Source organism: Triturus cristatus, chromosome 11 (genome assembly GCF_964204655.1).
Source record: "Triturus cristatus chromosome 11, aTriCri1.1, whole genome shotgun sequence".
NCBI lineage: Eukaryota > Metazoa > Chordata > Amphibia > Caudata > Salamandridae > Triturus > Triturus cristatus.
Window position 1 is genome coordinate 132,251,510 of NC_140594.1, and position 15,506 is coordinate 132,267,015.

The window sequence follows — 15,506 nt, forward strand, 5'->3', positions numbered from 1 at the left end:
AAATGGATGAGAAATGGGTGTTTTATGGCTCCAGTGACATCATGAGGCTGTTGCTGCCAGCACCCTCTACCAGGGTGGAAGAGCTATGGAAATGTTTCTGGATCAAGTCGGCTGCCTGAGATGCTCAAAAGAGGAGGAATCTGCAGGTAGATTATCACCAAAGGTGAGTAACCTTTATCCTCTGCACGCTGGAATTTTCTCCTCCAGGGTCAATGGGGGTTGTATTCTGTCTGCGATGGGACACCGGTCTCCTGTACATCTTCCTGCCACTATCTCTCCTGCTTTGAGTTTTGAGGAAAGTCATGACAACCTGGGCCCAGGTCATCTTAAAAGACGTGGCCTGGACCAGGAGAATATGCCTCCCCGCGTGCCTGTGCCCTGGCATTTACATTCTATCAAGCTACCTATCTGGAAGGAGCTCCTGTCTCAGCAACCAGGGGAGGGTCCTTCACCCACATCTCCACAAACAACACTTCCATGCTTGGAGCTTAAGCTGCGACTTTGACTGTTTGGCACCCCATCCGAAGGAGTAAATACCATTCTTGCAGCCAGATTACCGCCCACAAAATCCATCTACGCAGGGACAGAAAGGTTTATGGCATGGTGGTGCATGAGCTAGCAGTGGGCACAGTTACGTGTTACTTGTTGGCCCTATTGGTGGTTTATATTTTCCTGATTAACCCTTTCTCTTTGAAACACTGGTTGTGATACATTGATGGGTTTGATGAATATGTTTCCTCCGAAGACATTTATCATGGCTCTGTGGGACCTAAATTTAGTCCTGAGGTTCCTCATATGAGCGCAGCCTGAGCTCATGCATAGTTTCTTGTTGCGGCTTCTGAGGATCAAGGCAGTCTTTCTTGTCAACAACACATTCATGCTCCCTTTAGTAGTAAGGTTTTTACATGTTTGCAATGGCAACGTTTTTCTCTGAACCCCAGATACAACCAGAAGGTACCATTTTCTTTTCATTTGAGACAACAGATTGCATTACCATCCTTCTTTTCCAAATCCTACGGAAATGGCAGGGGCGCCATTCCATTCCCTAGATGCTTTCAATTTTATCTCAACAGACCAGACATTAAGCAAGACTAAAACTCTTTCTAACTTTTCATCAAATAAACAAAAACTAAATGAAACAATTGCTTGCAGAATGGACTACTTTGAAGTTTATACCAGCACATAAGACAACGAATATGAGCACACCTATCAATGGCAAAGTCTACGGTGGCTGCTCATATCAAGCTTAAATACATATGAGGTGCTGAGACATGGAAGTCAATGCATGTTCTTTCCAAACAATGCTGCATTGAGAGGAAGACAGCGGCAGAAACAGTGGTGGGACAGTCAGTGTTGCAGGATCTCTCAGTAAAAGGTGCACCTCGTTCCTACCTTCCTATATGTGCTTGATCTAAATTTTTACCGTTTTTTAACTTTGTTTTGTTTTGTTTTGAAGCATGTGAATCTATTAGAGATCCAACGCTGAAGATGTTAAAAAAGAAAAATGTAATTAACCGTTCTTGCGTTAATATGCCTAAAGGTATATGTTACACACTACAGAAATAAATACTTTAAAAAAAATGCTAATAAAAACACACATTGCCCACTTTAGGGAGGTTGTGGTGGTGCACAACATTGTTCCCTCCTGGCGAGGCTCTGGTCTTGCAGTATGCATTCGAAGTGCAAGAAATATATAGTGCTACAAAATGCAGCACCCAAAAGGTAACTCCAGTTTAATTGCTTTTGTTTATTCATTCTGAATCCTCTATTTTATATTACATACTATGCAACAGAACTAGAACACCTCATCCACACTGTCCCTCTACATAGAACATGAAAAAAGTTCAGCAGCAGTACTATCTGCTGTCATAGTCTAGTGTCAATGTTTTGTTTCGTCAGCGTTCCACAGGTCTTTCCAGAAGTCTGGTTTGTTAACGATGACAGTTTTTTGCTGCGGGGCCATTCTCACAGTTCTCAGTTCCATCACTGTGCTGTGGATATTTTTGTTGTAAGGAGAATTGGCAGCAGAGTGCCGCAGCGGGAACTGGCCTTTATGGTTGCCAGATGGTCCGCTCTTGTTGGTCCAATGTTGAGTATTGCGGTCGGAAGCTTCTTCTCATGGGCAGCTAGAAGAAATCTATATCCGGAGTACACCTGTAATTATCAAAAAAAGGATAGTGAGCAACAAGCAGACGTTGGTAGATTGGCATTTAGACAGCACGTGGTGGGTTTCTAGTTCGGTTACCTGCAATGTGGATCCAACAACCAGAACTGCGTCAGATTCTGCCAGGCGCTCATGCACGAAAAGGACTTTGTCACGGCTCACACTGTCACCAAAGAATGTTACATCTGGCTTCAGGATCCCTCCGCACGTGGTACAAGAAGGGACTCGGAAGTTCTTTACCTGCTCGTCTGTGAGGAAGACATCGCCATCAGGGGCTATGCCGCGAGCCTCTGCCGTCCAGGACGGATTCAAAGCTATGAACCTTTCCTGCAACTCTGACCGTGGGCTGCAGGTGCCACAGCCCAGGCAGATCACCCTACATGGTTGGGAAAAAAAATACAGTCAATTATAAGCGACAAATACACATGACTGTACAAAATCTACAGTGTTTCTTCTGGTCTTCCACAAGAGAATGATGGATCTTCATTCACGCAACACCAATGTTAAAATTCTGACTACGACACATTCCTATCTATCATATGCTTAAAGTGGATTTATTTTATGTAAATCAAGCTCCTTCTTGCCAAACCTCTCCTCTCTTTGCTGCTCTGCCACGGCGCTGCACATGTCAAAAGATCTGGCTACTCTAGTTCCACGTTAAAGAAGTATCTCTAGATCTGTGACAGCGCTTCGTTGCATCTGTACAGCAGGCGATGTGCTTCATGCAGTATCCTCTGAATGCAGTGAGCTCATTGGGCACAGAAATGATATGCGCCAGCAACAAAGCTGGACAAACAAAATAAAAAGCTGTGAGGTTGCAAGCTGGATTTTTTAATTATGATTTACTTTTTAACAAAAATTTGGCCATGTTCACAAAGCATCAGCCTGATTTTTTTTTTGAGTTTTCAAAATCCTTTATTAGAAGCACAAGATATTGTCCACAGCATGGCGCCTACATCCCGTTGCGGACTGGCATTGCGAATTGACCTGTGTCAAACCATTATAGACAGGAAAGGGAATACACAGCAAGTCACCTACAACCACTTCGGGACGGCCGCGTCAGTTGGGAGAGGATGAATTAATATCAGCATGCATTCATGTGCGGGTTTATACAAAACAACAAACGGGATAACAACAATACCACTTGTATATATTTGCATATGGAAGATGCCTCTGTGTGGTGACGTATTCCGATTGTGAAATTACGGTGTACTGGTGCCTGATGACCTGTCATTCCTCCAGGATAATGTATGTTGGCCCGGGTAGAATTGTACTTGTCTCATTTCAACTCCCTGGCAAGAGACCTATCTTCTGTGTCACAGGGATTATCTGCTGAGTCTGTGTACGTGGTTCGCTCCAATAGATACATCTGGAGGGGGGCCCATAGGTCGCGCAGTCGAGAGGAGGGGGGTAGGCGTTCTGCATAGATGTGGAGTTGCTCTTGACAATAAATGAGATCCTGTAACCAATCTTTGAATTTGGGCGCCCTCCCTCTTCCCCATCTACAAGCGATCCGTCTTTTGGCTAGGAGTAGTGTAAGAGATACATACCGTCGCACCTTGACGGCCAGCGTCTCGGTGTATCCTAAAAGGGTGGTTAGGGGATCAGCAGGAATATGTAGCCCTGTCATCTGTTGCAGTGCTACTAATACCTCAGTCCAGAAGCTGCGAATAGGCGGGCAGTCCCAGGCAACGTGTTTGAAGTCTGCCCCCTCCGCTCCGCAGCGGTCACATCGGTCACTATCGCGAAGGCGCAGCCGGTGTAGTCGTGCGGGTGTATAATAAAGGCGATGTATATATTTGTAATGGATAATTCGTAATCTACTAGCAGAGATGCTCCCAGTCATCCTGCAGCAGTAAGACCATTGATCATCAGTGAGTGACAGTCCCAGTTCCTCCTCCCACTGTTTCCTTGCCAAAGGGGGGTCATATTCTCTATCTTTTTGTGCTGTGCGATAGAGTAGTGAAACAACATGTTTGGGAGCAGCTTGCTGTAGGAGGGCATGCAGTGGAGACATAGTGATGGGTTCTTGTGGGTAGCCTGAAGTGATGGCCTTTACATCTTGGCGTAGTCTAACATAATAGAATCTTTCTAGTGGGGTGGGAGTTATGGCACCGAAGAACTCATCACAGGTGCAAAATTTGCCGCCAATGTAGAGCTGTCTCCAGGTCCGAATGGACAGCTCACGGAGGAAGTTACGGCAGCCGCCCTCTTGCGTGGCAGAGTGGTCATGTCTACCGAGGATAGGGAGAAGGGGGGAATAGAGCAAAGTACATTGCAGCTTCTGAGCTAATTTGTGCCAGGCACTGGTAGTGCATTGTACCGTGGTGGAGGCAGAGCACTGCGGGGGTGCTCAGGTAGGCAGAGCACGGGGTTGGTGACATATATCCGTCCTCCCTGTAGGGGGATGGGGGGGGGGATTCATCCAGTATGAAGCAAAGTGAGCTAGAGTGCAGAGAAAATATAGTTGCAGATCCGGTATTTTAAACCCCCCAGCGTCAAATGGCCGCGTGAGGGTGTCCCAATGCAGTCTGGCTTGTTTGCCACCCCAGATGAGGCGTATGAGCTGAGTTTTAATCTATTTTAAAAAATGTAAGCTGGGGGCATATGGGATATTGGTGAATAAGTAAAGCAGCTTGGGGAGGACTACCATTTTTATGAGGGCGGCCCTTCCAGCTAGGCAAAGGGGCAAAGCAATCCATCTGGTAATTTTTTCGGTCAGCAGATCCAGTACGCGTCCATAATCGGCCCTCATTAGCTCGTCGCGGGAGATGACTATTCCGAGGTAAGTAAGTGTGTCTGCGTTACACATGAGGGGATAGTCGGGTAGGAAGCACAGAGTATTGTCAGTGAGGGGATATATCTGGGATTTCCCCCAATTGATATTAACCCCGGAGAGGCGGCCAAATAGAATAAATAATCAGAGAATAGGGTTAAGACTCTCGCTCGGGCTCCGTAGATAAAGGGTAATATCGTCTGCGTATAATGATACTAGTATTTCTCTTTCTGGGTAAATTAAGGCATGATCCCGGTAGTGTTGTCAGACTTTAGCAGCTAGGGGTTCAATAGCCAGGGCAAAGAGGAGGGGCGAGAGGGGGCATCCCTGTCGGGTGCCTCTGGCTATTTTAAAATGGTGGACCGGGCTCCATTGACCATCACCGTGGCTCGTAAGCCAGTGTATAATAGATTTATCCATGCCAGGAACGGGGGAGAGAACCCCATGCGGTTGAGGACAAAAGCGAGATAGTCCCATTCCAGGGAATCAAATGCCTTAGTGGCGTCGAGGAAGATAGCCGCAGCATTCATGTCAGGGTCAATGTCATGGAGGAGTGCGAATAGGGTGCGTAGGTTGTGGGACGTGCCTCTGCTCGGTACCAATCCTGACTGGTCAGGGAGGACCAAGATGGGCATAAGGGGGCTAATACGATTTGCAATCAATTTGGCGAGGATCTAGGCATCAACGTTGATAAGGGATAGGGGCCTGTACGAGTCACACTGCGTCGTGGATTTCTCCGGTTTTGGCAGGGAAATAATGAGGGCTTTGCGCATTGCTTGGGGCAGGATTCCCGACTTACGGGCTTCTTCAAAAACGTGTCTCAGCACAGGGATGAGGATATTGCCAGATGGTAGTTGCATTATAGCAGATATAATCTCCTCCTCCTCGTGATGCGCGAGGAGGAATTCACGTTGGTTGTCTCCCAGCCAAGCAATGGCTGTGTCTTCGAAGAAGGGAACGAAGTCTACAGGTTGCGTTCTATGTGTCGTGTATAAGTTTGTGTAAAAACGTTTAAAGGTGTCCACTATAGCTGCGGTGTCTGTGTGCATTTGGCCATCTTCGTCCTGAATTTCCAGAACCGTGTTGGAGAATCTAGGGGGGGGAATCACGGAAGCCAGCGCCTTGCCCGTTCGCTCGCCCTCTCCGTAGTGACGCGCTTGGTGGTATTTTCCCCTAAATCTACATTCGCGTTCAGCTGTCTCTTGGTATTCCGTGAGTAAATCACGCAGGCGTGCCTGCAGTTCAGGGGTGGAGTTAGTTTGTATTAGCAGTTCCAGTTGTTTAATTTCCCTTTCTAATTTTTAGAGTGTGGTGCGGATATCTTGCAGGACCCCCCCACTTTTGGCGATGAATACACCGCGTATTGTTCTAGCTCCTCCTTAAAGACTGGGTCTAATAGTGTCGGAGGGGCTAGGCGCCAGGATATATACGGTGCTTCTTCATGGGGTGGTGCAAGAGTAAGGATGACAGGTGAATGATCAGAATATGTGTGCGGGAGGCGGGACGCGTGCGCCAGCCAGGGTGCCAGCCCTTTATTTATTAGCCATCTGTCTATGCAAGACCAGGAGGAATGAACCGTGGAAAAGCAGGAACCTTCTCATGTTTGCGGATGAAAGGTGCGCCAGGCGTCGAGCAGGTCATGCTCTTCTGTAATATTTTTTAGGGCATGGTGTGCATTAGAGTAGTGGTGGGGTTGTGGGTGCGATCTGTCCATTGTTGGATCCAGGGTGACATTAAAATCTCCCTCCCATATCAGATGTGTAGACCCAATGTCAAGCACTTTGCCCCAGAGGACCTGGAAGAATTCCGGGTCATCGGTCTTAGGCCCATAGCAGGATATAAGGGTAATGGATTGGGCGAGTAGCCGGCCCCATAGAATACTGAAGTGACCTTGTGGGTCCCCATAGGGGTGTAGGGGAGCGAGCACTTCACTAAGATAGTCGTGCCGCGGGCATATGAGGAGTAGGATGAAAAACTCCTAAAAGCTGCCCAACGGGATGCGAATGTGGTGGGTGTGTTAGAATCAAAATGCATCTCCTGGAGCATGGCACAGTGAATATTGCGGCGGTCCAGGTAGGCTAGGATGTGTCTACGTTTGCGGGGGTTACCCAGGCCACGTACATTCCAAGTCAGGAAATTATATTTGGGAGGACTTGATCGGGATTCTATAGCGGTGATGCGGTTTGATAAGAGCGTGGAATGCGTCGTGTAATTGAACTTAAACAGTAGCATAGGCATGCATGTGCAAATTAGTGCGATATACAGTGGTATAAAACATTCCTGGTGCCCACCCTCCTCCCACATCAGCAGCCCAATCCTGCAGTGGTGTATCCCCCCTTCACCCCCCCAGTTTTCCCCAAGTGCTACATTCCCAACGGGGGATAGTGGGACTAACAAAGTAATCAAGTCGAACCAAGTCTCTATAGGGTTCACCTAAGCGGGCGGTAGATAGAGGGCAGCCAGAAATCCCTCACATCAGCAAGGGTGCTCGGGGGGTATGAATATTGATCTGCTCCAGTCCTCGTCAAGTAGCGTAGTTCAACCCTGGGTATGCAGGCTATCAGAGAACGGGAAGTGATTAGGGGAGAAGAGACCCGCTAAATTGTAGAATGTCTGTTTGGAGACGGATTTTAGTGTTACTGAACCAGGTACCATTATCATTCCACGTTAGACGTATCACCTTCACCGTGGGAGCGCCTGGAGGTGGGAGAGCGATCCCCCGCCGACTTAGGTAAGGTTTTCAGGAAGTCGTAAATATGCTGAGGATTTGTGAAGAAATGCTGTTTTCCTAGGTGAGTGATTTTAAGACGCGCGGGGAAAAGCATAGCATATTCAATGTTCATTCGTTGGAGTTTTTTCTTCACTGGGAGAAACTTTCTGCGTCCTTCTTGAACAGCCAGTGTGAAGTCCGGGTATAGTGATACTTCTGTGCCATCAAATAGCACTATTTTGTGTTCCCTGGCGAGACGGAGAGTGGCGTCACGTCCCGGTAATTAAGGATCCTCGCTACAATGGGGCGGGGTGGGGCTCCAGGTACTGGCCGAGGGGCCAGCGAGCGGTGCGCTCTCTCTACGATGAACACTGAAGAAAATGCGTCTCTCCCAAATGCCGCCACCAGCATGCACCCCACATATTCCTCCATTTTTCCGGTGGCGGTGGATTCCGGAACGCCTAGAATTCGGAGGTTATTACGCCTGGAGCACGATTCTCATTCAAATCCTCATTCTTTGCAGCTATCAGCTTCAAGATTTTTTCCATATCCGATGATATGAGATAAGAGATGCAGCCTGCGGGAAGACAAGACGACGAAACGCCACCAGGGACTCTCTAGGGTAGCAAAGGTTGTGGGCCTTGGAGGTAGGATGTCTCTTGACATCACCGACAGCCCCGCAGGCCGGCGGTCCCTAGCCCACCCCGCGGGCCCCGCAGGTCCCAGCTGGGTTCGTGTTTGCATCAGGGAACAGAGAGGCAGCAGCAACGCTGTAAGGAGCCAGTGGTTCAACAGGCTGAGTCGCAGGGCCTGTATACAATGTTCTGCACAGTCAGTGTGGTCCGGGAAGACGCAAGTTAGGCCGCTGCACGGTAGCGCTGGGAGCCAGGAGGATGCAGGCGATGTTCGCTGGGGACCGCGCAGGCCATCAACAGTCCAGCGCAAGCCCCCCGCACAGGGGAAAATCAGCAGGCGCCCTGGAGTAACAGCAGCAGGGCACCGGGGTGCACACAGGGACAGCCGGCAGCCGCTTCGCACTCACCGGATTAGCCGAGATAGGAGGCAGTAGCGGACCAGGTTTGCCGCATCCGACTTGGCCGCCGCTGCAGGCCGGCAGCCCCCGCCACAGGGCAGAGCCAAGGCAGTGTCAGCAGCAGGAGGGAGCGCCTGCCCTGGCCACAGGAGCAGCTTCAGCGCGGTCAGCGGGTCTCCCACCAGCAGGGCAGGTGCGCAGAGACCCCGGGGTGGGAAGGCGCCTCAGCTCGAATCACCAGGACAGCAGTAGAAGTCAGCCGAGGGGCTCCAGTTCTCCACAGTAGACAGCGCAGAGGGTGAAGGCGGCGGCAGATTGTGGTTTTGACTCAGCAGTTGCAGCTGGAAATGGCCTCGAACGCCGCAGGCGCCATTTTGTTATAGTCCAGTGCGATCGCGGTGATGGTTGATTCGGAGCTTGTCTTGGCACAGTGCGGCTTAAGGTTTGCGATGATAGGTGGACGAGGGTTATGTCCACCTCATGTGGTCGTTTGTCAGTGCGCGGAGGTGGATCAGAGAAAGATGCCTGATGATTCAGGTCCCGAGCAGCAGGAGCCTCACCGAGGTGCAGCCATCTTGCTCGGCGCCCTCTAGCTCCCCCTCCCGATTTTTTTTTTTCATACATTTTATTTAGTTTTAAGGACATGATCAGATGTCACAGCATGTGCATCCTGTCGACTAAGTATACTCATATTTACTGCTAGTGTTCTGCATTCATGCGTAGAGGTATTAACACCAGTCAGGCAGCCTTTAGCTTTGTTAATCATCTCAAGTTTTCAGTTCATTTTCGGGTATTCTAGCATTTAGGTAAAGCAATATCACTCCCCATCTCTAAAATGGGCAAATGTGGTAAAAGTCAGTGGCAGTCATTTACTGCACATTCATCCCGTTTTCCTGGCAATCTGAATCAAGGCCTAAATCTGGTGGCACACGTAGGGGCATATTAGCAACGATCTGCCATATTTATCGCATACCGAGTATAGCGCTGTTTTCTTTATCGCCGCATATCGCTGGAATACATCGCCCTGTTAGCGGCGTATTATCAACGCGCTGCTCACCGGCGATGTGAATTCCAGCGATAGACGGCAATGAATCGCAATAGCGGGTGGAAACCTGTGATAAATCAAGAGCGTAAAGGAAATGCTTGATGATACGCAATGGTGTACTTAGCCCATCAATCCACCTGCCATTGAAGAGATGGCCAAGTCAGATTTCTAGCAGGAGTTAAAATCCTGCGATAATGGGGGCTTAGCGCGCCTTTTATTCCCGCATCGTGGGTCCGGTGCAGCCTTGTAAATATTGCGAAGCTGATTTCGCGAGTGTTTCTCATGTAGTTTTGCTGAGGTACGCCCACTTTGCATGTCATTAGCGAAGTATATCGCTGACATGCAAAGTGAGAAAAAAAACGGCTACTATCTCAAGGATACACGCGCTAAAGCCTGTTAGCGTGTCCTTGATGATGGATCGATATTTAAAATCGCCACTTTGGCCTTAAACGGCCGCTAAAGCGGCGATATTGGGCTTGATAATATGCCCCAGGGTTTTTATTTCATCCATTCATTTTTGGGTTGGTCTATGTGCCAGACTCTTTGCTATAAGGATTTATGGAGCTGCAAGTATGTCTTGTGTGGTTTATATCTGCCATTGGTTTGAGCAACAGGTCACTGAAAAGGCACTTAGTCCCATCTTCATGAGAGAAGAAACAAGCAGCCAAACTCATGAGCTGAGAGCTTGAGAGACTGTAACGACATATAGGGGAAATTATAATTCAATATGTTTGGCCCGGTTATATGTTGATGTCTCTATTTCAAACTCCACAATTTCGGATTAGCATCATTTTGGATCTTTTGTTGAGAATTACTATATATTTGGCCTGATAAATAACTTTACAATTATTATATAATATAATAATACGTTTTAGATATTTAAAAATGTCTGATTATTCGTTCTTAATCCTCTAACTATAATACATATTTAAATGTTTTAGTGCAACCCTACACTTGTGTATATATTTATTTGCATATATGCTCATACATATTTTTTTTAACTTCGTTTTTTTAATAAAGGGCTAATCACCGAGTTTTTTATTTTCTGGGGTCTTTTTTTAAAAAATGTGGGCAAACCCGCCTAAACCCACTTTTTTTCAATGTGGTAACTGTAATGAACAAGTTACTCACCCTGCGTAATGTTCTTTGCAATGGATACTCTAACTGCAGAGTCCTCACCTTAGAATACTCCCCAGGTACCGGAAGTCTGTACCTGTGTTATTAGGAGGCTCTAAGAGGTTCCAAGAAGTCAGGCGATGCTCAGGAAGGATCTACTGGTGGTAATCCGACTAGGGACCACTGCTCTTCCTTGATGCCTTAAGGAATGCAGAGGGAACCAGCAGCGCACCAAAAATCTGCAGCCTGGCCTCCGTGAAAGCTTCAATCTACTGTGGCATTGACGGTGACCTGAAAGGTGAACGACTGACATTCTGGCGCCCTTGCACCTTCTTTCTAGGTTCAAGGTGGTGGTAAGGGATTGAGACCAGTTCCACTTTTTTAGGTCTCATCTAGGTCTTTGATTTTGACTTACAGAAGAGGTTTGAGCACAAAGTTGACCGCTCACAGGAATGATCTCAGAAGCAGGACAGAGTCAATGCTAACAACCTGGAGCAGAACTCTAGAGAAGGCTGTATCTTCTTCTTGTGTTCAGTGACTTATAGCTTCACCTCCGAGTCCCGGGTTACCTTTGGGTGCATTAAGACACACTTATCGCATAACAGAGTCGTGGCACAAGCCCAGATACCAAACACACACATCATGCAGAACTGTGACCGACATCTATTTTCTGAAGTAGCAGCATGGTTTAAATCCTGTCATTTTGGGAGGGGCCATCGCTCCTTAGCACACCAGGAATTCCTCTTAGAAGTCACCGAAGACTGACGAGATCAGGAGTGGAGCTTCAGATCTACATCAGAAGGTGCATAAACAAACGAACTAACATCAGCACACACGAGTTGGTGCTTATAAGCAGTCCCGATTCGTCACTTCCAGGGTGATAAGGAGCCACACGGTGCTACCTAGCGGCGCAAGGGAACACTGCTGAGGAAAAGTTTGCAGATCCAATCTGGCACCTTGGTAGTAGTCTAGAGTGAGGAATCCGGGGTTAGAAGTAGCCATCTAAAAAACTACATTATATATATATATATATATATATATATATATATATATATATATATATATATATATATTCACCGAAAAAACCATAGGTTTCACACATGTTATAGTTAGCGGAAATTTTACTGATAAAAATTCCCCCGTTATAGTTAGTGCAGGTAACTATAACTCACGTGACCGCAATCCTCTGCTGATGCTAATACTGTATTTAGACACTTATTTGCCCATGTCTTCTTCCATACATTTTTAGCTATACATATATTACAAATATTTTTTTTTCATAAAGACACATATGTCATCAGCAGAAGATTGCGGTCGCGTGAGTTATAGTTGCCTGCACTAACTATAACGGGGGAATTTCATTGGTTTTTTATCAGTAAAATTTCCGCTAACTATAACATGTGTGAAACCTATGGTTTTTTCAGTGAATTTGCAAGGTTTTTTAAATGCTAATTCCTAACTATAACGTGTGTGAAACCTATTGTTTTTTCAGTGAATTTGTACGGTTTTTTAAATGCTAAGTTACTTTACGCCATTCGAGGCATGCGCGGCCACTTAACGCAGTTCGTTCCGTGCGCGCACGGTGCGCTTCGCGTACCGTGCGCGCACAGTGAGCACGCGGTGCGCTTCGCGCACCCACTTTACGCAGTTAGTGCCGTGCACGCACGGTGGGCACGCGGTGCGCTACGCGCACCGCGTGCCCACGTTATGCTAGATGGACCATGCACAAATGGTGCCCTTCGGGCACCATTTGCACACGGGGTGGGGAGAGTGTGGATAATTTTTTTTTTTTATATATTTTTTTTTTATATTTCAGTTTTTCGTAGCTCTAAAAAGCCCTGCACAAATGGTGTCCTTCGGACACCATTTGCACGCGAGGTGGGGAGAATGTGGATACATTTTTTTTTTTATTTTTTTTTTTTACCGTACGCGTACGGTAAGCGTAATCGGCGAAATTAGCGAAAATATAAAAATTCCGTTTTTGGACTTGGGGGATCTTTGGGGACTCCCTCATCATTGCTATGTGTGTGGGCGCTGTCTAAACAGCCCCTTTACATGTTTTTGTGCTTTGTATTTTCATCATCACTCTCAGTGCGAGAGAGAAAATGGCGGCCGCAGCTTCCTGGTTTCGGCCGATTCGAATGTTTACTAAGATCTAAGAGCCAATCAGAATCGCGCTCGCGCACGCCACCGTACGCGTACGGTAAGCGTACCGTAAGCGCACCGTAAGCTGGCTCAGATATATATATTGATTTAAAGGCTATTTTCTCAGAATCTACTGAACAGATTTACACCAAACCTACAAAAGGCACTTCCTTGACCTGAGGACTACCCCTCTGCCAAATTTCTAGTAATTCTGTTCAGCCGTTCGGGCTGTAGCCCTGTCTAAAGGTCCTATGGAAAAATGCATAGGAAAAACGCGTTTTGGGACCCCCCCTTTTATCTCAGCCCCCGCTTGACGAATCCCCCCGAGACTTTCAGGGTAGGAGCGGAGCGTAGCGCCCCACCTATTTTGAAAAATTCGCGAGGATTCGTCGACCGGCGCCAAAGTTATTCAAAATAGAATGTTGCGGATTTCCTATGGAAACGTGGTCCTAACTATAACTACCTACTGGCGACCGCCAGTAGGTAATTTGTGCGGAGGTCGGCTCCGTAATTCTGGCACGCCTCTCGGTCAGGAGCTCCGTGGTTTGCCGACACCTTGTTGGTTGGATGCTGGGAAGCATAGCGCGGCGCCCCCCCGGTCTGAACTTGCTTTGGCATTGGGAAGAGAGCAGCGGATCACCGCTGAAGGGGTCAGCAGATAGCAGGACACTTCCGCCTTGAACCCTGCATGGAAGGGAGAGCTGGCACTTCACAGTGACGACGAAGTCGCAGCTTCATCGGGAGCTTGGGCGAGGTACTTACTTAAGCCTACACATGTTAAGTGGAAGCGATTGTTAACTAGCAGGATCGGCATATTGGGGAATGACGGAGGAGAGAAAGAGGAAAGGTACCTACCATGTGAACTTTCTATGTCCTCTTTCTATGCTAATAACGCTGCTCCGATGAGATTCCTCCGTGATGGACAAATGCAAACCCCTGCGAAATTTGCAACTATTGACAGTAGAGCGCAGCACTGGCAGGAAGAAGGCAATCACCGAAACGCGTCCCAGGCGCGAGACTGATGCTTCAAATGCTGTTATTCATATGCTGTATGGCGGATATTAAAGCCCTGCTGAAACGAAACCCCAGCTGTCTCAGACCTGTTTTCTGAAGTGGAAGCGGGATTGGTGGTGATTATATATATATATATATATATATATATATATATATATATATATATATATATATATATATATATATATATATATATATATTGTTATGGCCAAAAGCCCTCTACATGGAAGAAGCCTCACGTCATTTAAACGATGGGGACTGTTACAGAAAAGCCTCCTTTAATGAACTGACACAAAACAAGGACTCTGTGTTCAAGGAATTGGCCCAGTGGAAAAGAATGAATATCCAATAACTCCCACACCGTATTTCATACCCAAGGTCCATAAGAATGTAACACCGATACCAGGGAGACAATATCAGCTCAAAAAGTCTTTTAGAACCAATGTCTAAATATGTTGATTATTTTTTCATGAATTTGTTGAGCTTCTCCCTTCTTTTATCAGAGACACTGGTCATTTTTCATCTAACATACAGTCAGTACAATGGGAAAAGGATTGTCTCTTGATAGTAATGGATATTTGTTCATTGTACACTAGTATCCATCATTCTGATGGCATGGAAGCAGTAAGAGTATTTGGATAAGCGCAGTATTCATTTATACAGACACAATAAGATGATTTTTAAAATGATTGAGATTTGTCTCACTAATAATTCCTTTTTGTTCAATAAAGAGGTCTACCAGCAGTTACGTGGGGTGGCGATGGGGGGATGCTTCTCTCCCAGCTGTGCGTGTTTACACGTTGGCTGGTGGGAGGAGCCTGTCCTCAGGACCCTCCAAAAAGACATATATAACACACATGTACTCCACTGGTGGATATTTATTGATGATGTTGTTCTAATTTGGACAGGATCTTGTGAATCGGCTAGACACTTTATTGATTCTATAAACAACAACATGCTGAATTTAAAATTCACAGTGGATAAGCCAGGAGAGAGTTCAGTTTTTGCGTGTAGAGTTATATATTGAAGGCAACTCCATGCAGACTAAACTCCATAGAAAAACAAGCATTGGCATAGCCAATAGGTCTCGCCTTTGGGACCTTATGTGTTTAGCCATGCAACAGTTAATGTTTTTGCACCAAGGATATTGTGCTGCATAACTACATACTCATAAGGTCCCAAAGGCAAGACCTATTGGCAATGCCAATGACAGAATCTATTCGTATTAGTCCCGAATTTGCAAGCCCTACATGAGCTGCACTTAAAGAAGCCACACTTAGATGACAGCCATGTATTGGCGGTGGTGACTTCAGGGCTATTTCTTACCAAATTGTCTCTCATAGAGGGTGACCTTTTAAAAGTTAAAGCTGGTAAAACAGGTAAAATTTGAGAGAGGGTAAGTTCAGTGAGAACTATCGGCCAGTTTTTATGCACAGTACTCCTAATCTGTTTCTGTTGTCTACAATAGGCAGTAATTAATCTTACTTCTTGAGTTTTATCATC

The 15,506-nt window shown here is 46.7% G+C and overlaps 1 protein-coding gene across 2 annotated transcripts in view; it reads right to left on the reverse strand.

Annotated features, from left to right (window-relative positions):
* Window positions 1-1,145: 1,145 nt before the first annotated feature.
* Window positions 1,146-15,506, reverse strand: part of SIRT4 (sirtuin 4) — a 63,453-nt gene continuing 49,092 nt past the window's right edge. For both annotated transcript variants that reach the window (XM_085636396.1, XM_085636397.1), the window contains exons 3-4: window positions 2,246-2,540; window positions 1,146-2,154 (exon numbers count right to left, since the gene is read on the reverse strand). In XM_085636396.1, coding sequence (XP_085492522.1) covers window positions 1,984-2,154; window positions 2,246-2,540 — 466 coding nt within the window. In that variant the 3' untranslated portion in view covers window positions 1,146-1,983. The remainder of the gene's footprint in view (window positions 2,155-2,245; window positions 2,541-15,506) is intronic.